The following is a 24,130-nucleotide window of genomic DNA, read 5'->3' as shown; positions in this document are numbered from 1 at the left end:
AATGTGTCACACGGAGGTGGACGGGTTGGATTAGTTTAGAGGTGAATTCTTTTGACGTGTTCGTGTAAATTACTCGTGTTCCAATTTTTTTTAATGGATGTTCCAATTATTCAGTATGGGTAATTGGTTGATTTGTTTGTGTTGGAGATAAGGTAAGTTCCGTGTGGATGGAGACGAGCAGAGTATGATGGTGGGGAGAGGAGGTGGAAGGATTTGACTTGCATGATTTTCCTTCCCTGAGCTGCGCTAGTTTATTGCTCGAGAAACATGGATGTTTATTCCCCGAGGAATTTGGGTACATCGATCCCCCGTTCAAACTTCCCTAGAAGTTGTTTCTTGTAAACATCAAACTACGACCGGAGAGTTGAGACGCTGCCCATTATGTATGTATGGTCCTACGGCCAGCAGCAGCAACGAGGGAATGGAAGAGAAGGCGGCTAAGTGGAAGGAGGAGAGCCGACCAAAAATAGCCAATGCAATCGCTCGCAAAGGCGACGTAGCCTTCTGACCAACCTTGGCCCCTGTCAGTGCCAGGGGAAGGATTCAAGGATCGAAGAGAAGCAGGGGACCCCTTGGAATCTTGGTAGGTGTAGTTGGAGTTGTGAGACATGAAGAGATAGGATGGGATCATGGGGGAGAGAGGGGATCTAGATCCCAATCTGCTGACTAGCTAATCCTATCCACTGTTCCTCTCTACCCGTCTCCCATGGTGTGTACCAGGGTATCTCCGCATGTGTGTACATGTACGATTCATTCGCTTGCTTGTTTAGTGGGGAGCACGATGGGATTATATATGAGAATCTGCTCGTGCGATTAGTTTAGGCATTACTAAAAAAACCGTATCCTCGCAAATTATTAGTGCTATAACGTGGATAATGCATGTGGATCGGTTGACCTAGATCCGTTGCGATCTTCCTCCTGCTCGACCGGGACAATCCTGACCGTCCAATAGGTGTTCTGTATATCTGTAGTAGGACAGCGTGGGCTTGATACAGTGGGTTGTGACGCCCGCAGTGACCTAAGCTGCTTCATGCTAGTAGTAACATTTGATCTAGTCCACATTTTGTACTATGGCACACTTCTTGCAGTGAGATGGTTTCCTCCAAATCCTAAGCCCTCGCTTCTAAATCAAAACCCAACACGTTATGGGACCAAATGGAACGTAACAAGGTGCGCTGAATTTGGCCCTTGTTGTTTGCGGCCTGAAAACTCTGAAGCATGGGATAGCAGCGAGTTGATCCAGGGACCGGTGATATAGGGGGATCTTCTTGAAAAGGGGCGCGTCCTTCGGCGGCCGCCTGCATGGGCGGACCAGAACCCTTGGAATCTCGGGTGAGGCGAGACGGGAATACGGGATGGGGGCCTTGCGGCGGCCGTCGGTTGGGTCGATTGATTGGGTGACTTGCCGTGGAGCCACGGGACACCAGATTCAGATTCACTAGAAAAATTGCTGCACGGACAAAACGAGATGTGGGGGGAAATGATGCGGGGCCGAGTCATCGAAGAGAAGAAGACCCAATGAAACACGCCACCCAAAAGATCCGGTAAATTTTTCAGATGAAATCGCTCTACTGTAAGTTTTGATTGGAATTTCGTGGTGAAAGGGGCGGTAGAAGTTAAGTTGCTCCGTTGGCTTTAGTTTGATATCCGCGTGTTTTGGGTGCGGGGACTTTTGCTGATTTCTCACGAATATCAGTGCTAATTTCATGTGAACGAACTCTCGTGCATATCCCAAACAGGGGGTTGCATACGTGCAGCGCGATTTGGATACCTTTGCGCGCAGTTCAGTTTGTGATAAGTAGACAGCAGCTGCTGCATGGCTTATCACACCCTCCAGTAGTCCAGTTATACCAGCAAGTAGCTGATTCCTGTACGTTTCCATTTGTGCACATCAACGTCGCTTTCAGCTCGAGCGACAAGCTACCGCTGGCTTGATTGAAAAAAGAACTGGCCTGCGAGATTTGCAATAATACAGTTATCAAAACCAAAATACAGTAGCTTTTTTCACAACATAAAAATACAGAAGTGAAGGCCGTCACGGTAGCTCTCCCTCCGCCGGGCCCACCTGCAGATTCTGAGCCAGTGACTGCTCACTGGTATGCTAGCGAATTCGTAAAGACGTTGGAAATTGTGGACCCATCCACTTGATGCAGCTGCTTATCTCGTAGGAGTAGTGGCCTGGTGTCCTCTCAAAAATAAAAGTAGCGGGTGATGGCGAAGACAACAAGTACCAACAGGACTTCGATTGTTGGAGCCATCGTGGCTTCTATTTTATCTGTCCTGTTATTTTTCCAAACACCTAACACCCGGTTATGATTACTAGTAGCACAACTTTACTACAGGGATGTGCCGGTCAGTATATACTTACGTACTCCGTAGGCATATTCAATCTCATACAATAATGAAAGGCATCTTATATTCATTTCATAAAGGCATCATGTTACTACTACTTCAATTATTCTGCAGAGCAGAGTAAACAGCACATGTGAGTATAAGCCACGAGGCAGAGTCGTAAATCATCAATCAAGCCTTCAAGGAGGGCTGTCAACTGCTGGCATGTTATTGTTATCCTTCCCCTCGCTTGCACTACTCTTCCAGCATTTTCATCTGCACGCACCTTCGCGTCCATCACGTAACTGCAAACGGTGAAAAAGCCAGCCAGCCATGTCGATCGAGCATTACTCGAGCTGCCCGTCACGCAACCCTCTTAAATTACCACCACGTACTCCGCCGGTCACCGGATGATCGATGGAGACACGTCTTGGCCGGACAAGTTATCTCGTTCTGCACTCTTCCTGCGCCCGGTTCAGACGACCGGCGGCGCCGGCGGCAGGCAGCGCACGGATGGATTGAACAACCTTCTTTGGCGTCTCAGCAATGAAGATCCGTTAAGAACTAGCGGAGCCCCTACGGCCAGCCCGCCGGGATATTTCCGGTTTCAGTCAGTGCTCGGCGACACGGGGGATCTGGACAGTGATTTGATGGATGGATTCTTGCTGATGCAAGGTCGCCGTTGGTTGCGCTTTGCTTGCTTGAGATGGGATGACATGAAACGTGTTGGGATTCGCCTTTGGCCTTAGTCAAACGAAGGGATCTGGAAAGCTTAAACTCCTTGGACGTGCCAAAATAAAACCCAGAAAAAGAGTCGTACGAGCTATTTTCAGATCGAGATTGTTTTGAAGCCTGAAGTAGTAAGATTCAGACTCAGACAGAGGGAATGCCCTGCACGGTCAGCTTCTGAACCATGTTCGTTTCAGACTTCCGAGCGACACAAATTTTACGAGACAGCGAGTGAAATTCTGAACCCAAAACCAGCTTCTCTGTCCGGCGTGGCTAATTGGGAATCTGCAGCTACGGACTTGGCGTATTAAAATAGTAAAATACACCGCTGGTTTATGAACTCAGTAAAAATGAACACTTTAATCCACGAATTTGGAAAACGCATACTTAAACACCTAAACTGAGATTACTGTGTCACTTTAGTCCAAAAATGATTCAGCGAGGCTTAAACATGTCACGTGGCCGCCAAGTCGGCTTTTGCCAGGACCGCGGGCTGCTACTCGATTTTCTCAGAATTTTTTTTGAAAAATCGCCATGCCCGAGCCGCTCGTGAGGGCAAGGCGGCCGAGCCTAGACGAAGATCCTGCGGTCCTGAGAACCACACAGTTGCTGCTGCTGCCTCGCCTAAGGTCGCTATCAAGCCCACAACGTTCAATTTTGACGAGACGACACCGGTGAAGTGGTCGCCGAAGCCGACGTGGCGCCCACATGGCGTGTTTAAACCTCGCCCAACCGTTTTTGGACTAAAGTGACACGATTGTCCCAGTTTAGTGGTTTAAGTGTGCATTTTTCGAGTTCGTGGACAAAATTGTTCATTCTTGCCGAGTTCATGGATCAGTGACTCGTATTAAAATAGTTCTGCGGCGTGTGAACCCACTTGGCAATATTAAGATCCCATCGTTACGTACGGCCAAGAGAAAGCCAGGCAAGAAGAGGAGAGAAAGAAATGCAAATAAATATCTTCTGTCTGGCTAAACAAGCATTTCTTTCCGTGTTGCTTTCATTTAGGAACGCAGTTCTCCTGTTGCTTTCATCTAATACTACTATTTTCTTTTCGAGGATAATGCACACGTCTATTATTAGAACCCGTCCTGGTCAGATCTTACATGATGTCATGCTCTGCTGCATTTGTTGTTCCATGGACATTATGAGGGTTTCTAGTGATATGTTGCTAACTTTGTGTTGACGCTTACTGGCCTTTTCTTTTTGACATGATGCTGGCTGGCCTTAGTAAGGTAGGCAAAGAAAAATGAGTAGGGTTTTTTTTTAGCGAAAAGAAAAATGAGTAGGTGATGCTTCTACACGCACAAGTACTGCGGGCTAATTGCTAGCCCACAGGCCAAGAAGGCCTTGTATTTTCATGGCCGGTTTATCTGGGCCCAACTCGCTTGGGCCTACTTTTTTTATTATCGTTCTAGGAAAAGAGCTGATTTTTGCAATAGCTCACATCTTTAATTTCCAGCTTACAAATAACACACGATGGTTAAGCTCACATAACTTGGTTGTTGCAACGTATAGCTCACATAGCTTGGTAGTTCCGTACACGGGCAGAGGACCCAGTAGGGCAAGGTAGGTGGCCGCACTACCTTAAATTTTGCCTCGGTTATGAGTTGGGGAAGATTACGAGAGAGAGCTAAGAGCAACCACAACGTTGGTCAACACCGGTGCTAAGAAGTTTTAGAAGCGGTTCCAAACGCTGGAGCACTGCGGTGCTAAGAAATTTTTCTTGGAACCGATTCTTGTACTTGCGCCGGTTCTGATGGGAGGTCGGGACCGAGAGAATCGAAGAGGAGATAGATACCTACGCTGGAGGAAGACGAGGCAGGGGGGCTGCGGTGCCCGGCAACGGGAGGGGAGGGGGTGGAGGGGGTGGCGGCGCTCGCGCGAGGAGGAAGACGAGCGACGGAGCTAGGGGGCTGGGCCGCTCGGCACCGAGATGGGCCAAACTATAGGGGTGCGTTTGGTTCCTCGGCGAGCAAAAGTGGACACGGATAGCCATGGATAAGGATATCCCTGCCCTGTATTTGATCGCTTAACTTGGATGAGATGGGTCTCTGTTTGGTTTGGATGGACAAGAGATCGGAGGCGGGCAGGCCTAGAGGCGGATGAGATCCGGTGGCGGCGCCGGAACACTTGGCCGGCGCGGTGACCTGGTCGGGAGAGAAATAGAGGAGGAAGGGAGTCGGGTTGAATCAGGGGCTCAGAAAACGTTTCGGGAAGGAGAGTCACCCGCCAGGACAGCCCCGTCCGGCCAATTTTTGCTGATATTGTCAGCTATCATATTGGGGGGAATATGCCAAAAACAGGGATATCCATATCCACGTTTGGTCCACTCGACCAAACGTTGGCCATACCTATAAAACATGGATATCCCTATGCCATCCATGCCCATCCACTCGACCAAACGTTGGCCATACCTATAAAACATGGATATCCCTATGCCATCCATGCCCATCCACTCGACCAAACGCACCCTAGGTGGCCAACGGGTCGGGCGTGCCCGACACAACCCCGACTCGGGATAAACGGGCCTGGCCTGGGCACGGCCCGGTGAAGCCTGACAATAGAAGGGCCGGGCATCACCAAAACTCCTCCTCTAGGCCCAGGCACGGCATCGAGCCTGGACAAGCCGGCTTGGGCCCGTTAAGCCCAACGGGCCCAGCAAGGGCCCTCGGGCGAAAGGTAGAATTTTTTTTAAAAAAAACGTTAGATTTGGGCCAGAACTGGTTGAGTTGATGGGCCAAAACTAGTTGAAATGACATACCAAATATAAAAAATGAGTTTGGTTGCGGTTAGAATCTATATATGTATATGACCTATAAAGTTGATCCCCACTAACTGCAATAACCTATAAAGTTGATCCCCACTAACTGCAATTAATGTTTGCAACCTTGGCATGCAAGGTGTCCACATCATCATCCACATCATGCACATCATGGGTATTCAAAGGCTCCACATCACCATTCACATCATGTGTTGTTGTACATTAGGAATCCATTTTGGTGGTCCATACAAATTTATATAACCTATAAAGTTGATCCCCACTAACTGCAATTAATGTTTGCAAACTTGACATGCAAGGTGTATACATCATCATCCACATCATGCAGATCATGGGCATTCAAAGGCTACACATCACCATCCACATCATGTGTTGTTGTGCATTAGGAATCCATTTTGGTGGGCCATTCAAATTTAATATTTTGATACCTAAGATTTTTATCTTCACGTTGCATATAAATATTTCACCAAACACACATATTTTCATGATATGTATGTCATTTTTTCTAAGATCTACACATGTTCAGGTTGACGAAACTTTATTTTTCGGTTTCTTCGAAATTTTTAATGTTCATGCACATCAAAATTACACCTATTGTTTTGTTGCAGAGGTGTTATGGATGATAAAATCGTTTTGTCCTACAAGATTCATATTTATTTTACATTAAAACATATTACTATCATTTGTTTCTAAAATCATATTCAGACGTGCATATAGAATTTTCCGTGGCAACGCGCAGGGAATCACCTAGTTGAGAAGGTTAATGAGCCAAATGTATTAATCCTAAAAAAATAAATATAAACGGTCTGTGCCGGGTCGGCCCGAGGACCTGAGGTTGAAGCCCACACACGGCATAGGCGGGGCCGGCCAGGCCCGATTATTTTAAACGCAATACATATATTATGTTATGCTTTTTATACTGTTAATGTAACAATATCTTTGCTGAGAAGAGTCTCATTTGCTATGTCACATATTTACTTATCTTTTTTGGTGTGTAACTATGGAGATGTTTCTAGAATAAAAAATATCTATACCAATATATTAAATTGGAGTTGGTGGTGATGGTACGGACGTCGCGGTACGTCACTTCACCGAAATTACGAATCTGCCACCGCTGTCCCCATGCGCCTTTTAATCCCGGCTCCCGCGGTCCTCAAGCGTAGAAAAAACATGTACCGCCCAAAAAAGAAAAAAAAACAACAGAGCCCTCCTCGCTCCTCCTCTCCTACGAATCTCACCCCCACCCGATCCGGATCTTGCCAGCGCCCGCCACCACTCTTGGTCGCCTCCACCAGCTCGTGCACGTCGGCGGAAGGCGGCTGCGGACCCGCGGTTTCGTCGCACGCCTCGACCGCTGCCTCCACCGGCTCGTGTGCGCCGGTGGCTCCCCGCGGAACTTGGACGGCGATGGGATGGCCTGAGGCCGGGATGGCGGTGGCCTCGCGCAAGGCAGTAGGGACCGCGTCGGCGCGAGCCATCGGTGGCCCTCCCGACGGGCAGTGGTGCGCGGCGACCAGTGGCCAGACGCGATGTGTGGGTGGCACGCGAGCGCGGCGAACGGGCGAACAAGGCTTTGAGAGGGCACACAGGCGTACCGGGCAGCAAGTGGGAGAGCAGGCGGCGTGCATGAGCAGACGGGCAGCGGGAATCTATGGGCGGAGGCGGTGCGCACAAGCGGGCGGCCGCGCAATGTTCAGTGGCGGGATGAATCGGGACGGGAAGAGGAGTTTGCACTCAGGGTGGATGGAGAGGATAGTCAGAGGGAGAGCGAGAGAAATTGGGAGAAGTGATTTGAGAAATAAAGTAGGGAGTAGCAGTAATAGGAGAGCAGTAAGGCTGCTTTTATAGTGCCGCTTGCTTTATATGATTGTTGCTGCTGCTTACTGTATTGATCGATATACCGATGCTTGCTTTTTAAATCATCACCACACGGGAGGTGGAGCGGCTTGGACGGATGGAAATGATAAACTTTATCATTGCTACATGTTCTTCATTATTCATGATTATATTGAGAATCACTTCATGAATTCAGCAAAAAAAATTAAAAAACACTCACACATGACTTTTCAAGTGTGGTGTATGTGAGAACAGTGATAACCTGGAGGTAGAAAGCAAAAGAGTTGAGCATGTGTCATTTTCTCTTTACACGAGATATAGAAATAAGACATGTGCAAAAAAGAAAGAGACCAGAGTATAGCCTAGAAAATAAGCATATCATAATCGTTATATACATATGTGCCCATGAAACAGATCAACATTTGATTTGACGTTTTGATACAATTTTCCGTTGTTCCATGGCAACGCACGGGTCTTTTGCTAGTAACTATATATTAACAGTTATAAAAACCGGTTGAAACATTAGATTATCAAAAATGTGTAACACAAAGACATCACAAACATGCATGCAGATATTGGTGAGACATTTACAAAAAATATAACTACATATTGGCCAGTGCTTTTTACTTTTATGAAACTTATTGTTGTAACCGCCTGCTTACGAGCATCCTAAAATAAAAATCAATACAATATTATAAAATTATTAAAAACTAAAAAATAGATATATCAAAATGCATTTTTGCAAGCATAAAATAAATATCAAATGTTATGTGTATGAATATAAGTTGCCCTACCTAAAAAAAATTGTCATCCGCAAATGGTTACGTACAGATAATGTATGCATTTTTATCTAGTATAAGTGGGGTTAAAATATGCGGAATAGGAGATACTTGATCGTTTTATATAATGGTATGCTGTGGTATTACGCACACGTCTATGCAGCCGGCGGCACAACGGGCTTAGCGCAGTTGATCAGGCACTCGATGTTCATAGAAACTTTATCGGGGCATTTCACATACATGGTGGAACAACCCTTAAGTCATGTGGCACATCTCATGATGCATGATATTCTCAACCCCGCGTCGGGGCACTAGCCACCCCGCGGAACTCCATATTTCGTGAGACGGGCGACGTGTTAGTGAATTATGCATGTGAATATCTAGTTTTGGCGCATACATATACATATATAATACTATATAATAGATTGTTTTAGCACGGTGCTTTAGTGCTATCATATACACAATTTCATGCATAAATATTGCAATCTGCGTATATTGTTCCTCTATTAATCTCTGTAATGAAAATTGCACGCTACCAGTTTCAGACAGAAAGGAAAGGAGCTGAATTTAACATACATGTACACATGTAAAAGCAAATTTATCTGTTCTCTTTAACAACTGAATCCATTTTTACATAGATGTACATGATCATCTTATCTACAAAGGAGATACTTGAGCATGTATAGAAAATGGTCACGCTCCGCCATCGTTGTTCTTTGGTTACAAGGTGACCATTAGCAGAAGTTAATCACCGTGGTCGTTGACTGCAGTGTTTACGCGCTGCTCCTCTCACCCTGTTGATGGAGCATCAAAACTATTTACTCAGAATCAGGTAAACAATACTCGTGATTGATCAGTAGCATGTGTAGAGTGTGGTAGAATAGGGAACGATGCGTACCGTTGGGACAGTGTTCTTGACAGGGTAGGAAGGCAGCATGGCGATGCCACATTTGCCACTGGTTTCCTTGATGTTGCGCTCCATCCGGGCATAGCCAGATTCACCCCAGCTGGTGCCATAAGATTCCTTCACAATCCAGTAGTCCGTGCCGTTTTCTGAGCCATAGCCAACGATGGTGGTAGCATGGTCAAGATCTGTTCCACATGTTCCCGTGAAGATACCCTAAGAAAATCAGGAGGTGATAATCAGTATGTTAGTGAATGCTTCATCGAAGGAGTACAATGCAGTGGTCTGGAAATTGCTATTCTCACTTCATGAGAGGATTTCGGACATGCTGAAAAAGGATGTCCTACTTTGCTGATTCCCATAAGTGGATGGTAGCTCAAACCACACTTACTGAAAAAGTGACCCGTGCCACTAAAACTGCTTTGAGAAGGAGGGACACAAAGGCAAATTAGCGAAGTTTTAAATTATCTGGACGATATCAAATTATGATGAGGTCAGGATTTGGATTTTTTTTTTCTTTTGACGAAAGCAGCAGCGCCGATTCATTATTTAAGAGTTGGAATATACAGAAGAAAAAGGAAAGGACTTGGAAGTTGGAACTGTGTCAAAAGTAGTTTCACCATAATAGTAGCTGTGCGCATTGGATGGTAGCAAGCTAGGAGACAACTAAAGCAATTAGGCCGAACCTAGCATATTCATACATTGTAGATGCTACCAAGCTCAACAACAACAACAACAACAAAGCCTTTAGTCCCAAACAACAAAGATGCTACCAAGCTCAGAAAAGTAAAATCTCCATTTAGACACAAAGATGTACCAAGATACTTCGTTGCCATCATAGATAATTCAGAACTGTAGGTTCACAGCTAATCAAAACTCTATAACTGTAATTTCGGATAAAATCTCACCGATTTGTAGAGTTGGAAGTCTCTGCCACCAGCTTCAATTGCAACACTGACAGGCTGGTTTGAAACTGCCTTCTGCAGGCTCTTTTCGTTCATGCGTAAGTCCTCATAGTCATCTATTGTAACAGCCTTCCTGTTCCTCTGCAAATACCACAAAACAAAGATGGGTGCCATGGAACAGCATATCAGTGTAAGTTCTAAATTTTTGAAAAGGAATAAAGTAGCAACAGATACCTTGTTAGCATCGCAACTGTCATTCCTCGCCTTGTAAGGGTAGTCCTCATCGGTGTCGATTCCACCATTGCTAATGATGAACTCAAACGCATCGTCCATCAGGCCTCCATCGCACCCCGCGTTATATGAGGTGTCACAGTCCATCAGCTCTTGCTCGGACAGAGAGATCAATTCGCCTGTAACAATCTGGTTGATGCTTTCCACAGCTGCAATTGCCGAGAAAGCCCATGCGCTCCCTGCAAAAGAGAAATAAAAATCAGATTGCATACTCTTGTGCCACAATGCTTGGTATATTTTTTTTCACAGGTGAGCAGAAATATAAAGCTTCAGGATTTGACTTATGTCCATTGCATACTGAATTGCTGATGCAAGTATAAAGAAACATTTTAATATGAATCACTAGTCTAGCATTTTGGTTTGTGATGACAACGCAGAGATGCAGAGAGGAGGACCTGCTGACAGCAGGAACAGAGCAATGTGCAATGTGAGTGGATAACTCTGCACCGACAGGTTAGTTGAGAGGGGCGCTAGCTTACCACAGCTGCGGCCCTGGTCCTTGACCTTCCCAACCGCCCCCTTCTCCCTCCAGTCCACGGACTCCGGCAGCGCCTCGCCGTCAGCCGCCTCGTACCGGGCGCTCGGCTTCCTCAGATCCCCCACCGCCCCGCTCCGGAGCCTGAGCCCGAGGTAGGCGGCGCGGTACTCCTCGTTGGTGAGGCCGGCGAAGCGGTTGAGGCCGAGGCGGAAGGAGTGGATCCCGGCGTCTGCGGCGGCGTTGTGCTCGTCGATGTACCGCAGGTTGTCCCTGAACGCCTCGTACCTTCCCTCCTCCTCATTGGTGATGGGGCTGCCGTGCTGCGCCGTCCACTCCGCGTACATCCGCCGCGTCTCCTCCTCGCTTCTGATCTGCCCGGAGGAGGACGCGATTGGCATCCCTGTCGCTGCGGCCGCCAGAGACAGCATCAGGAGCAGCAGCGCCATGAGAGGCGTCGTGGTCCTCATCTCTGTGTGACAATGGGGAGACTGAGACTAACGAGGAAGAAGACTAGGGGATGAGAGTGTGGAGGCCTTGCTTTCCGTTTGTTTTTTCCATGGAGGATGGTTTCAGTTTCAGGGTCGATCTGTCTCGTGGAGCGGTGGCTCCGATTCAGAGTGCGCGCGCACTGTACTCTGCCTAAAATGAGCATTTCTCCCACATCTTTACTAAAAAAAAGCATTTGATTACTGATCAATAACCGAACAAGACTTTTCTATTTGAGAATCAACAACCGAACGAGAAATTCAGCCGGCCTGATTGTACCTATAACGAATGAACTGAATATGGCCCACTCGGGTGCCAAAACCATAAAGCTATCTCGAGAGTAACAAGGCATGCATGTATGCAACTGGGACATGAAAACGTGTGGCAACAGCTGGCTAGCTCTAGCCCACCCTGATGCCGAGGAAGTCCTTGATGGAGTATTCAAGCTGGCTCATGACGGCCTCCCAGCCTGCATGCGTGGGGTTCATCTCGTCCCAGTAGAAATAGCTTTGGACGTTATCAGTGTCCAGCGTGTAGGCGAACATGCCGTCTTCATCGTCATCCCGATCTCCACATAATCCATTGGGATCACTGGGCTCGCAGCACGGCGTCAGCTTGCTCGTGAACGGCTCCGCCACTGGCGAGTCTTCACATGCAGATCAAACCAAAACACATCAGTATATGTGAAGCAGAAGATCGATCAATGACGAAGAGAAACGATGGAACAATAGTACTGAACGAGTACGCACCGGTGGTGTCAGCGATGACGGCGTTGAAGGCCGAGTTGAGATCGAGTATGAGGACGGATTTGCCCAAATGGCTCAGCTTCTCTTCCAGACGTTTGTTGTGGATGGACGCGATGGAGTTGCCGCGTTCGTCGCAGCTGGTGTGGTTGTTCATCCTGGTGCGCAGCGGGACGCAGCTAGCCCAGCGGGTGCGTGTTGTTGACGGGGATCTTCTTCGCCTAGCTTCTTCATCCGCTTCACGTTCTTCACGATCTCCTCCGTCACCTCCTCAACAAACGGCTCGATCTGCAAGGGCCGATTAATTAGAATAGTCATCACTGGTACAGTATCTAATCTAGCTGCTACGCTTAGCTAAACTCACAGTGCTGGTGTCGTTACTGTTGCTCATGAGGGAGGTCTTGAGCAAGGGAGGCGAGTCCTGGCGATGGTGCCGCTCTCGAGGAGACTCTTGAATTTTTGACCTGCTGGTGGAGGGTATCCACCTTCTGCGGCACTTGGAACACGCCGGTGGCGAAGGACATGCCGTAGCGGGCCATGTGAAAGAAGCCTCGGTTGTGCGGGTGAGCTGCTTCGTGGACACCTATCATGTTGGCTGCATATATACCACGATCGAGACCAAATTACAAAATCAATGATCATTAACTGTGTATATGGATCTGAAAGTGAGATGAGAGATATGTGTAGAGTACGTACCGAGGAAATCGGATTGAACCTTGTAGTCGGAGAAGCGGCCGGTCGGCTTGCTATGCGGCCATCCGTTGTACTCCTGGTAAGAGATGCTGTACGGGTAGCGCCATGCACGGGCCAACCGGCCATTGTTTTCCTTGGTGTGTTCCCGTTGTTTTCGAAGGAAACACCGAACACGAACATGTTGTACCAGTGGCTGGTGATCGAGTTCGTGAATCCATGAAAAAACATTATTCAGGATCATATATCGATGGTGGACAACAAACAAGTTTGTGCTGAAAATCTAATCTAATGAGCGTAACGTACCATGGAGGAAAAGGAGAAAGCACACGACGGAGATGGCCGGAAGCTTCATCATGGCGTGAACATATGATCTCTCGTGGTGCTGCGGAAAATGGATGCAGATGTGGTTCGCCGGCGTTGCCTCTTTATAATGGTACGCAGGGAGAAGGATAACGACAAGTCAGATGCCACATCCCTAAAAGATCTCTCACTAGAACGATATTCCCTCATGTTTTTCTTTTGTTTCGAGGGAACATTCCCTTCTGGTTGTTAGCTAGGCCGGCGCCGTTTGAGGAGCCAGCCGTCGCCTACTCGCCTGCCGGTGCTGCCCCACCTGTAAATCTTCTGTTTCGTGCAAACTAATTTAAAGCCCGCACGTGCAGAGACCATCTCCTTGGCGCCCCTGTCTTCGCTGAGGTCTAAGTCCATCTCGCTGGTTCAATCCCGCCGGTGTCTTTTGCGTCTCTCCTTCTGCTTAGCACGTCCTGCGCACAAGTGGAATCGGAGATTGTTTAGCTTACGTACCAGTAATTCCATGTAACAGTTTATTTTTGTCTCGTACTTGGTTGGCTGTGTGTGTTTCGGCGCAGAGACCGGGAATGTGATACTCTATGTGTATCGATCGATATGCCGTCGAGATCAATAGAAACTTTCATTTTCGAATAACGTACCAGTAATTCAATGTGCATAACCAGCCGAATATACCTGGTTGGCCGGGTCAGTTACTCCTAGACTTGGGAACTAGTACAGTACGTAGTAGTGAACTACATACAGAAATCCACGGTCACTATTAAAAAATTCATCGTAATGGCCGATTCAGGATCATCTCTATAAATTTTTCTGAATTTGATTAAAATTCAAAAGGCAAGAAGATAATTTCGAACTCAGTACAATCACATGACCAAATCCCACCAACCAACCGATTTCAAGATATTAGGAGAGAATATTAACAGCACTACGATTGTCAACAGCAGTACGGAGTATAAGCAAAATCCAACCAACCGATCTCACAAACTGTTTCCTAAAAATCATGTACTATTTACCTAACCAAATAGATTAGCACAATCTATTGTCCAAAACAGCAACCTGAACAAACTCCAAACTAGTAATGAAATCCGAACTCAATATACAGCCGCTTGATAGGCAAAGCATATATGGCATATGGATATACTACTAGTTCTGATCATCGATCTAGTGATCTAGGAAGTACTTGATGGGCTCTTCCAGCTGCTTCATGACAGCCTCCCATCCTGCACTCGTCGGGTGCATGTCGTCCCAGTAGAAGTGCTTCTCGACCTGATCTGCGTCCAGAGTGTACAAGTAATTGGATTCGTCATCTCTCAGCCCACAGTACCCCTTGGGATCCTTGGCCTCGCAGGCCGGCGCCAGCTTCGTCGTAAACTGGTCCGACACCGGCGAAGCTAATTCACAAGCAAATCAAATCTACACATGTCAAGCAAATCAAATCTACAGAGATATATAACAGAATTCAAACCACATGAAAACGTACATACCGGTATCGTTTGTGAGCTGGCTGGTGATGTTGGTGAAGGCCGAATAGAGGTCGACAATGTGGACGTCGGTGTTTATTCCCAGCTTCACTTGCAGGTTGTCGTTGTGGACGGAGGCGAGGAAGTTGCCGTGGCCATCGCAGCCGGCGTAGTTGCTCAGCCTGGCGTGCCGAGGCGTGCACCCGAGAGGGGGCATGTTGTTCAGCAGGATCTTCTTGGCCCCCAGATTCCGCAGCCGCTCCACGTTCCTCGCAATCTCGCTCGTCACGTTCTCAACATAAGGGGCGATCTGCATGAAAATGAAAGCACATCTAAGTTAGTACTGATGATCCTTGTTACAGATGATCGTTTGGTAGCACGACTCACACTGCTGATGGACTCGTCCATGAGGTGGATCTTGGGCAGGTAGTCGTTGCCGGCCGAGATGGCGACGAGCAGCACGGCGCCTTCGAGGCGCGTGGACGATATGAATCCAGTCCTCAACAGGTCTTGGAACTTGTTGATCTGCTGGGAAAGGGTCGGCACGAACACGCCGTTATTCTCCGGCGCCTCGAACACGCTGGCGCCGGCGGCCGCGAAGGTCATGCCGTAGGGGTGGCATAAGTAGCCCGACTGCTTGTACGCTGGAGGAGCTGAATGGATCCGCAACATCCTAGCTGCAATCAACAAATTAAAAGCTAAGATTACCTAGGACCATGTAGAACAGTAGAAGCACTAAACATTGAGATTTACACGTATGTACCGATGAGATCGGGTTGGATCATGTAGTCGGAGAATCGGCCGGTAGGTTTGTTGCCGCCAGGGTTTCCGTTGTAGTCCTTGTAGGAGATTCCGAAGGGGTAGTGCCAAGCACGCGACAGGCGATCGCCGGACTTGGGGGTGTTCCCGGTGTCCGCAAACGAATCCCCGAAATTGAACATGTTGAACCAGTAGTTCTTCCTAGACTCCACACGAGTAGCTACATGTTCCAATCATCATCATCGTGCATGCAAAACAGCAACGTCGTCGTGCGATTAGCATGCTAGCATATATGCATGCATGAGAGCCAAATTGAAGGAGGAAATGGAAAAGGATCGATCTGATCAATCTAGTGATGCATGAAAAACGAATCTAGAAAAGGTGCGTATACCTTGGAGAACAAGCAGGAGGCAGAAGAAAGAGATGATCTTCGCTGGGGCCTCCATGACGATGACTCGGTCAATGGGGCTGATGACCTGTTGGGGAAGAAGCTAGATCGATCTTTTTTTTTTTTTGCGGGTAAGAAGCTAGATCGATCTGTCCAGCCGGTGATCGGTCGATCGTGTCCTGAGTATGTATATCAGTTTTTTTTTCAACAAACACGGGGAATATTTCTCAGAGATATTTTTCAGAGAGGTTTGTGGATGTGGGCCTTTTTTTAACCAGTAGATGTGGGCGTTTTTTTTGCCACACGAAGTTTCTTCGGCGTACAAGTAGGCCGGCCTCGCCTGGCCGGAGCTAGCTGTGGCGATACAGCCCCGATAGCTTAGCAGGCTCTTGCTGTGTCTCGCATGCATGAGTCGACGTGGCCATTGCAGGCATTAATTTTTCTAGGATCATTATTTTCCACAACTTTAATATATAGACCTGGTTACAAATTAATAACAGCCGATCGAATTAACACCGTTAACCTCACGCATATGCACGTGATTTAAAATTAAAATATATATGAGAGGACAGACTCAGTTTATTACGCACGCGCATGCGGTATTCAGGCAGCTGCCGGCGGCGGCGGCGCCGGCATGGCACAGTTGACAAGACACTTGGTGTTCCCGTCGATGCAACCGATCGCGCAGCCGGAAGCTTCGCCTAGCGGCAGGTTCACGCACATGGTGGAACATCCGGTGAGCTCCGTGGCGCATCCCACGATGCAAGTCAGCAGACTCTGAAGCTCCACGTCGTGGTTGGCGTCGCCGCCGGCGTTGGCACCTCCAATCAACATGGCTGTGAGGAGGACGCCAAGAGTACAGGTGGTAGCCCTAGCCACCCCGCGGAACTCCATCTTCCGATCGTGAGAGATGAGCTACCTCGAGCCGTGTTAGTGAATTGTAGCCTAGCTTACTTGTTTGTATGTTCTGATCGATGGGAGCAGCTAGCTTGATTTGTTCCTATATATGTAGATATACAAGGTGCTACATGCCGAGTGTGTGAATCTTTTCGTGAAGGAACGTAGTTCTGTGTACTGGACGTCTCAAGATCCGATGGCCGCTTCTACGCGGAACCAGAGCGCATTCGGCCAGCTCTGTGCCTCTCTGTTCTAGCTATGAGCATACAGGCATTAGAGAGTTGCTTTGTTACTCGAGTCGTCGTGCATGGCACCGTGTCCGTGGACGTGTCCAGCGGTACACGGTAGGTAGCGTGTCGTGGTTGTGTCGTCTAGGACTTCGATTCTCGGTCACGCGATGTGAGCGCCGCGCTTCCATGCATGGTTGGCGTTCCCGGTGCAAATTCCACAACCACCGGCCGGCAACACTTGTTGCATGCGACCGTGCGTACAGGAGCAACCAAGCGCGACGGCAGGACTATAAATTCCAGCCCGCGGCGGGCACTATCTTCTCGATCTCACTCCCACTCTCGCTCTCACTCCACCATAGTCTTCTAAGCGGCCGATCCGCACGTGTACCATGGCAAGCGTCACCGTCACCGTCGTCGTCGTCCTCGCCTTCCTCCTCGTCGTCGTCGGCAGCAGCAATGGAGCGGCAGAAGCCGGCGGCACCGGGCAAGCTGGCGAAGAGAACATGATATCGTGCATCACGGACTGTTCAGTTGTTATAGGGGCGTGCTCCGTGGAATGCACAAAGAAGTCGCTGGGAGAGTTTCCGCAGTGTACTATGGACTGCCTGCAGCAGGATTTAGCTTGTATCGCAGGTTGTCCGGCAACGGCATAGTTTCATATATACGGGGGTAAACTAATATGTCCGGTCACCGCCCCCACTTTATCTCCACCGCCGATATTTCCTCATTTTCACTTCTATTAAACGTTAGTGTCATTATTCATCTATTCACCTGTATGGAATAAGGCATCTATCATTTGCGATTATTGCACGTAACGATGTATTTAATTATGGACTGGATTTTACTACCCATGTTTGTAATTTTGTGACAATGTTTACTCTATTATAAATTTAATGTTATATATACCTCATGTTTGTAAACTTGCGACACTATTGTTTGCCCCGTTTTTGTTTACCCGATCAACCTGTCAGCCTATGCGACAAATGAATGGATGCCAAATTAGAAGCATGCTTCCGCTAGATGTTTTCCCCCTCGTGCCTAGACCTGACCCGCTTGCCGGCCATCTCAGCTCCTGGCGCTGCACAGCACACAATCCCCTGCAGCGGGAGGAGGAACGCGGGCACATGCAGGGGCTCATTTAAACACATACATCTGCACGGCTGCACCTAGGGAACTCCTATTGCACTGCCCATAATAATGTGTGAAAACTTAAAATCTCTGCACCAATCATACATTTCAACCTTACCAAATACTCTGTATTAGCAGGATTGATAAGAGTCCTTAGTTAACGATGCTGCTATCTGACAAAGTACAGTACACATAGCTTATCATACAGATATCTAGCATAGCATTCACTTGATCATACGGTCTTTACGTTTTCATAGGTTTCTCCAGAACATAATAAATGACAGTAATTAACACAGAACTCCCTCCATTTCCTTTTATAAGACCATTCGGCAAGTTAATTTGGCTTGCCAAAACCTCAGAAGAACAGAGGAAGTAGTAGGTGATGGCCTCATAACAAAAGCACCGCAGGGAGATGAAGTTTCATCTTGGTGGTGAGCAACAATATAGACATATACACTAGTTTAGCAAGGCCAAAAGGATCCTACGTGCGCACATCAGTCATTAGGATTTCAAAGCTTCATCTGCTCCCATTGCCCCATCTTGTGCCATGAGAATTTTGTACAATCTTTTAGACCATATCTTTCCCAATTTTTTGGTTTCATTACCAAGGCTATCTTCACACATGAGGTCGTAAAGCAAACGCTCCTTCTCACGCTCCTGTTACGTAAACCCATTTTGTGCCATATGAATTGTGTACTCTTCTTGAACGCCGGAAGGGCACTGTCAAACTATTGAACAAGGTAAAAGGGTTGCACTCACAGTTTTACTAGGATCCATATAAACATTCAGAAGGGATCTCATTGTACTGTACTTCTTCGAGATTGCAAGGGCCAAACTTGGCTTGAGTTTAGGGATAGCTATTAAAAACCTCAACCTGTAGTTAAGAATAAGCATCAGATACATTGCAAACATATCTGATCTGAAAGTTTGAATTCAAAACTGAGAAGTGAGAACTATAGAACTATGTTTGGATGGATAGTTGGAAGCTATTGGTTGATGCTTAACATTGCCACAGCTAACCTTAGGCAAATTGTGTCTGCCACAGAAAATGCGGTCAACAAAATGGCTGCCACACAACAATTGTGGCAAACTTTTGGCAAGAAACTGAGTATGGGCATGTGAACCATAGGGCTAACAATTTGTCGCAAGCCACAGTTGTGGCAAATAAATATCTAAGAAATAGTGGCATGGTATGGTTGCTTGTCACAACCTTAAAATACCAAAACAAACATGCCCTAAGACTGTTGGCCATGTGATGGAAACACCATCGAGTTGTGAACATATAAAGAGAGCACATGATCAAATTATGGATCTACTAGTGTTTTCGATAGCCTGCCATAGCTCCATGATGGTTTTCTGCTTTCAGATGAAGGTACAGTATTGACAAAATCTAGCGATGCAATTACAGCTACAACCGCTGTATCAGTAAACGACACGAAGATTTACTTTTTTTATTTTATACTCTTCTTTTCTGTCGTTTATTATGCAAAAGATTAATTCATTTGCTATATTAGTTTAGAACTTCACCTGATCAGAATTCAATTCTGCCAAAGGAGAACTAAAGTAAGACCAAATGGCAGGTAACCTTATGTAGAATGTGAATTTAGTCAAAATATGCTGCTTGTAACAATTTAGGATCGGAGGGAGTACTACGCAAAAAAGGGGAACTGTTCTCAATTTAGAGGAAAAGAAAAATCAACACAGAGAACATTAAATAGAAATGTAGTGCGATATATAGTTCTAAGCAGAACTTGCCAGGTATTGTTCTTAAACAGAGCTTTATCCACGGATCCCTTTGATGTCATCGCACCATTACCATGCACATATAACCATGTCAACTGTTTCCTGCAGAGTAGTCAAAGGGAATATTAATTAAAAAACATGGAATGGCTTTAAATTCACTAGAACAACATAACTGCACGTTTGCACCAAATTGGCATGAAAACCATTGGATGGGACTGCATGACAATGGTTTATATTATAACCCCGCCCCCTGCCCCCCGGGATCCAAAATATAACTCTACGCTTAGTACACTTCTGCCCCTGTCTTAGCCGCATCAAGAGTTGAGCCTATAACTCTAGCATTTATTGTATTTGGGAGAAAAATGAGGAAGTAGTAGAAATAAATTAAGGGCAATATTGGCATTTTACCAAAAGCCTTAATTATTGTGCCTAACTCTAATAAATCCCTATGTACATACATTTCAAAAAAATTAAAACCAACAGAAGTTAATCATCCTTATAAGAAATGCAACTTGCCTGAATTTGCAATTTGCAAGACTAGTTGTCAAACCAACAACATGCTCTGCCACTTCAGCTTCATCTGTGCATTGCTTTGAGTGTACTCTATCATAGTGTGTTACTAATTTGCATAAAACCTAAAAATACAAATCAGTTGCATATTGTAGGAACAAGTTCAGGGGAATCCAGATACAGTTGAAAGCATACCTCTTCCACTGGTGGACGTTTCCAGCTATTAGAACTGGATGGATTCGAATACTGATGTTGCTCACTGAAATGCCAAAATAAGATATAGGACATTTTGGCAAGATTATATCATGGAACATGCTTATATTTTCTATTACTAGGAAGTTACAGCATTAGCAAAACTAGTTAATGATGTGATGCAGAACAACCATGCCAGTCAGTTCTTATTCCTTTAAAGTACATTCTTGCGTGTACAAGTGATGTTGGTTATGGTCTATTGATGAGGCAAAAGAAAATTTACAATTCAGAGGAAACTCCATACAGTGTATACTGCATCGTTCCCGTGAACACAAACCAATGAATAGTAGGAAAACTTAGCATAATAAAGCTACAACACAAATAACGCTGCCAGCTACTACTGCTGGTCCATTAAGGAGAATCGTTGGGGTCGTAGACAAAGAAATAAAAGCATATAGATCAAACAAAAAAAAGTTGAATATGGTAATAAAAACTTAGAAGAACAAACCTTGTTTGATGCATTTCACCAATTTATTAATGACATAGCAAATGGTGAATGTTGGATAGCGAGCTCGAACTTCGAGAACATGATTGAAGAACGCTCCATTTCTTATAAGATCACAGGATTCCTGAGCTTGGAGCACAAATAGAATATATGATACTTCTGAAACTGGATGCTGCACAAAGATATATCACGGTATTAATTTAGGACATTCATGAGGTGGTACCTGCAATGCTGAATTTTCTATCATGCGTTGCCTTGGATCTATGTCTTCTTGTAATTTTACGGCATAAGGATGCCTATTTTATCCCTCCAACACCAACAGAAATTACATGGCAAGCAAGTGTTTTAGACATGGCATTCTGCCACACCAGTTGGATTATCCATATAACTTGAGCATTGGATAATCCAACTGGTGTGGCACATGAGTTGATCGGTTAATTGCTAGATTTTTCCCACTAACTACACATTTGTTCATACATTTTACAGGATTTGGTCCCATCACATAATATATTGAGTGCCCCCCTAACATAATACTCCCTCCATTCCAAAATATAGGCACACACATTTCCCAAATTTTAACCGACAAACAACTAGTCCACCTATACATGGGTTGCGTGATACAAAATTGATATCCTTGGATTCGTATTCAAAAGAATTTCCGTATGAAGTTATGCATTTATATGTTAGAAAAATCGTTGGCCAAACTTAAAACATGAAAAACGTGCAAACCCAATATTTTGGAACAGAGGGGGTATATTGAAAGCCATAAAGCAGCTGCATAATTTCCCCTTTTATCAACATGCTATCAGTAAGAACTCAAGTTGTCTCATATAATAAGTTATGGTTGAATGAATCATAATCTAGTAACTCAATAGTGTAAGCACTCATGCTAGTTTAGGGAAACCACCAATATAATGCTCCAATGAACCCTGGTTGAGCAGGATAAAGTTTCTTATCTACTGAATTGAAATATTACATCAACTGAAGTATGAATTTGGCCTGGCCTAGCAAACTGCAGAATTGACTACTGAGTTACATGACTAGCAGTATCTTAACCATAAGCATGTATTGTATGTTATTGGTCTGTAAGGACAATAGGACATGTCTAATAGCTTGACCAAACATACATATATTTTTTACTAAAAAGCAATGACATGCATAGCATAGAAAAAGGATTGACGTCATTGAGCCACAACTATATGGCAGCTACCATATGATGACTTGTAAGCACCTGATCATTTTGAGGAACCATCTTCCACAAGATTGATCCCCTCATTGGATTAGGCTTAACTTGAAATGTAAGGTTCTTCTCTGCAAACCTTGTCAGAAGAGAACCTGGTCGCAAAGGTCCAGATATCTCAGCATTAAAGAAATATGAAAACAATGCACGATGATTGGTACAACTGACTTGTAAGTACCTCCGATTGAGCCGATTTCGAGGACCGTTGGGTCAATCTCTGCCACAATCGATCGTAAAGCATCTTTTCCTGAACCAGTCTTCTTTTTCTTTGGCCAACTTCTTCTGCTCTGTTCGTTGATGTTTATCAGCTTCTTTTTGCATTTTTGTTTCCTGCAGCAACATAAAGTCATAAACAACACCCTCCCATATTCTCTACTATTTCTCACGTACCACAACAGACATGTCTTTTAAAATACTTTACAAGTCAAACCTCTCACTGTTGACATTTTCTAATAAAACTCTTGTTGTCGTTTTTCTTTTTCGTCTCTCTTTCTTATTAAGCCTCTTATGTTGCACAAAAGCCTCTCATTTATGATGCATATTTTTCATGAAACTAAACTAACAAGTTACATGCTCAATCAGCCAGACCTGTTTTTTCTCATCCTTGCTGGGTGTGTCCTCTTTCTGCGGGGTAGACCATTTGTACCCAAAGTCATCCAACTCATCATCACTGTCCAGAGATATTGGACAAGAAGCTCCTGTGAGGCACAAATATTTTTTTTACCCTATTACTAAATAAGATGATTATTATTCCATTGCGGAGTCTCAAAAAGGAAAGCAGCTACCAGCCTACTAATAAATAAGCAAGGAACATCACCAGACAAATCATGCGTCGTGCGGCTAGTAGAAGAGAAGCCCGGGGTGCTGGAAGGCCCAACAGAGCGCGGGGTGGTGAAGCCCGGCGTCTTAGCAGCAGCAGTGTCGGGGTCGACCGAGCACCGGGGAGCCGATACGGGGATCCTCGAAGCGGCAGCATCGTAGTCGAAGCGGAACGACCGCGGGAGAGCAGAATCAGAATCAGAATCAGAATCAGAATCATGCGTCTCGCCAGAGGCGGCTCGGGAGCGGTGGCCCAGCGAGCAAGGGGCAACCGATTGGGGAGCCTCGCGCACGACGGAGCCCGGCGGCTCGGGCCGCCGCTTCGGCGGTGGAGGGGCATCGTCATCGTCGTCGAGGAGGAGGATCGGGGTAACGGACGCGCGCCGCTTCGGGACGGCCGGGGAAGGGGAGAAAGCTTCGTGGAAGTCTGGAGCGGTCGAGGGAGTGGCACGGGAGCGGGAGGGCATGCGGTTGCGGAGGGTGGCAGGGGAACGACGATGGGCACACGAGATGCCATTGTCTTGGTGGGCTTGTCCTGCAAGCTTCGGTGTTCAGTTGTTCACCGTCGGAAGAATTGGGGATTTGAGGGTTTCAGGACAGAAGGCGGGATTTATGAATTTTGGACCTTTCGAGGTACAACGGATAACCGAGCAACCAGTAATCTCTACCAAGAAGTCAAGAAGGGTAGAGTAGGTTCCGTAGAGTAGTTGCCCGTTGCCTAGCTCTTTCATCAGTAGGTTGATGACTCGATGATCACCGCAAAGCTGCACGGGTCATGTCAAAAAATATAGTCACTCCTATCCTAAATTTATCAAAATATGAACGTATCTAAGAGGAAGCGAGTTTACGAGAACGCAAGACCATCCCTGGAACTGGAACGCAGATCACGGCCCACAGATAACTTAACGTGCGCAAACGTGGTTAGCGAATCAAACAAGGTTCAAACAACATATCAACAACTTAGCTAGAACTTGCTGACTCCACCGCCTGCTT

General features: G+C 46.2%; 4 protein-coding genes across 8 annotated transcripts; all 4 read right to left on the bottom strand.

Annotated features, from left to right (window-relative positions):
• Positions 1-8,936: 8,936 nt before the first annotated feature.
• LOC100832410 (oryzain alpha chain) lies at positions 8,937-11,676 on the bottom strand. Of its 2 annotated transcripts, none has more exons than XM_024456441.1 (5): positions 11,037-11,676; positions 10,501-10,736; positions 10,270-10,407; positions 9,356-9,577; positions 8,937-9,271 (listed from the first exon to the last, which is right to left on the bottom strand). In XM_024456441.1, the coding sequence occupies exons 1-5, from the start codon at positions 11,500-11,502 to the stop codon at positions 9,266-9,268; spliced, it is 1,068 nt and encodes a 355-aa protein (XP_024312209.1). In that variant the 5' UTR covers positions 11,503-11,676; the 3' UTR covers positions 8,937-9,265. The 2 variants fall into 2 exon arrangements, with proteins under 2 accessions (XP_024312209.1, XP_003580686.1); XM_003580638.4 differs by having other exon boundaries at positions 8,937-9,251; positions 11,037-11,672.
• A 246-nt stretch (positions 11,677-11,922) lies between these two features.
• LOC106865545 (GDSL esterase/lipase At5g03610) lies at positions 11,923-12,421 on the bottom strand. Its single transcript, XM_014895721.1, has 2 exons — positions 12,271-12,421; positions 11,923-12,167 (listed from the first exon to the last, which is right to left on the bottom strand). Exons 1-2 carry the CDS (start codon positions 12,419-12,421, stop codon positions 11,923-11,925), a joined length of 396 nt encoding a protein of 131 aa, XP_014751207.1.
• Positions 12,422-14,248: 1,827 nt separating this feature from the next.
• Positions 14,249-15,931, bottom strand: LOC100834754 (GDSL esterase/lipase At5g03610). The gene is made up of 5 exons (XM_014895720.2): positions 15,877-15,931; positions 15,490-15,705; positions 15,114-15,403; positions 14,751-15,036; positions 14,249-14,657 (listed from the first exon to the last, which is right to left on the bottom strand). Exons 1-5 carry the CDS (start codon positions 15,929-15,931, stop codon positions 14,428-14,430), a joined length of 1,077 nt encoding a protein of 358 aa, XP_014751206.2. The 3' UTR covers positions 14,249-14,427.
• A 2,337-nt stretch (positions 15,932-18,268) lies between these two features.
• On the bottom strand, positions 18,269-23,715 carry LOC100834452 (crossover junction endonuclease EME1). 4 transcript variants are annotated; one of them, XM_014895754.2, is made up of 10 exons: positions 23,136-23,715; positions 22,907-23,016; positions 22,497-22,648; positions 22,310-22,413; positions 21,082-21,250; positions 20,577-20,640; positions 20,388-20,506; positions 19,884-19,973; positions 18,888-19,002; positions 18,269-18,785 (listed from the first exon to the last, which is right to left on the bottom strand). In XM_014895754.2, the coding sequence occupies exons 5-10, from the start codon at positions 21,093-21,095 to the stop codon at positions 18,630-18,632; spliced, it is 558 nt and encodes a 185-aa protein (XP_014751240.1). In that variant the 5' UTR covers positions 21,096-21,250; positions 22,310-22,413; positions 22,497-22,648; positions 22,907-23,016; positions 23,136-23,715; the 3' UTR covers positions 18,269-18,629. The 4 variants fall into 4 exon arrangements, with proteins under 4 accessions (XP_014751240.1, XP_024311272.1, XP_024311271.1 ...); XM_024455504.1 differs by lacking the exons at positions 18,269-18,785; positions 18,888-19,002 and having other exon boundaries at positions 19,935-19,973; positions 20,388-20,490; XM_024455503.1 differs by lacking the exons at positions 18,269-18,785; positions 18,888-19,002 and having other exon boundaries at positions 19,943-19,973; positions 20,388-20,640.
• Positions 23,716-24,130: the final 415 nt, after the last annotated feature.

This window comes from Brachypodium distachyon, chromosome 5 (assembly GCF_000005505.3).
Source record: "Brachypodium distachyon strain Bd21 chromosome 5, Brachypodium_distachyon_v3.0, whole genome shotgun sequence".
Lineage (NCBI taxonomy): Eukaryota > Viridiplantae > Streptophyta > Magnoliopsida > Poales > Poaceae > Brachypodium > Brachypodium distachyon.
The sequence above is the reverse complement of the archived record's forward strand: the minus strand, read 5'-3'. Positions and strand labels throughout refer to the sequence as shown.

Coding starts and splice junctions, on each gene's coding strand:
- LOC100832410 (XM_003580638.4), bottom strand. CDS start 11,502: ATGAGGACCACGACGCCTCTCATGGCGCTGCTGCTCCTGATGCTGTCT. Junction 9,578..10,269: donor ACTTCCAACTCTACAAATCG/GTGAGATTTTAT, acceptor TGATTTTCTTAG/GGTATCTTCACGGGAACATG. Junction 9,252..9,355: donor TCAAGAACACTGTCCCAACG/GTACGCATCGTT, acceptor CTCCATCAACAG/GGTGAGAGGAGCAGCGCGTA.
- LOC106865545 (XM_014895721.1), bottom strand. CDS start 12,421: ATGAACAACCACACCAGCTGCGACGAACGCGGCAACTCCATCGCGTCC. Junction 12,168..12,270: donor CGTCATCGCTGACACCACCG/GTGCGTACTCGT, acceptor CTGCATGTGAAG/ACTCGCCAGTGGCGGAGCCG.
- LOC100834754 (XM_014895720.2), bottom strand. CDS start 15,931: ATGGAGGCCCCAGCGAAGATCATCTCTTTCTTCTGCCTCCTGCTTGTT. Junction 15,404..15,489: donor GATCCAACCCGATCTCATCG/GTACATACGTGT, acceptor TGTTGATTGCAG/CTAGGATGTTGCGGATCCAT. Junction 15,037..15,113: donor TGGACGAGTCCATCAGCAGT/GTGAGTCGTGCT, acceptor ATTTTCATGCAG/ATCGCCCCTTATGTTGAGAA.
- LOC100834452 (XM_024455503.1), bottom strand. CDS start 23,654: ATGGCATCTCGTGTGCCCATCGTCGTTCCCCTGCCACCCTCCGCAACC. Junction 22,649..22,906: donor GCAAGGATGAGAAAAAACAG/GTCTGGCTGATT, acceptor ATGTTGCTGCAG/GAAACAAAAATGCAAAAAGA. Junction 22,414..22,496: donor CGAAATCGGCTCAATCGGAG/GTACTTACAAGT, acceptor CTTTGCGACCAG/GTTCTCTTCTGACAAGGTTT.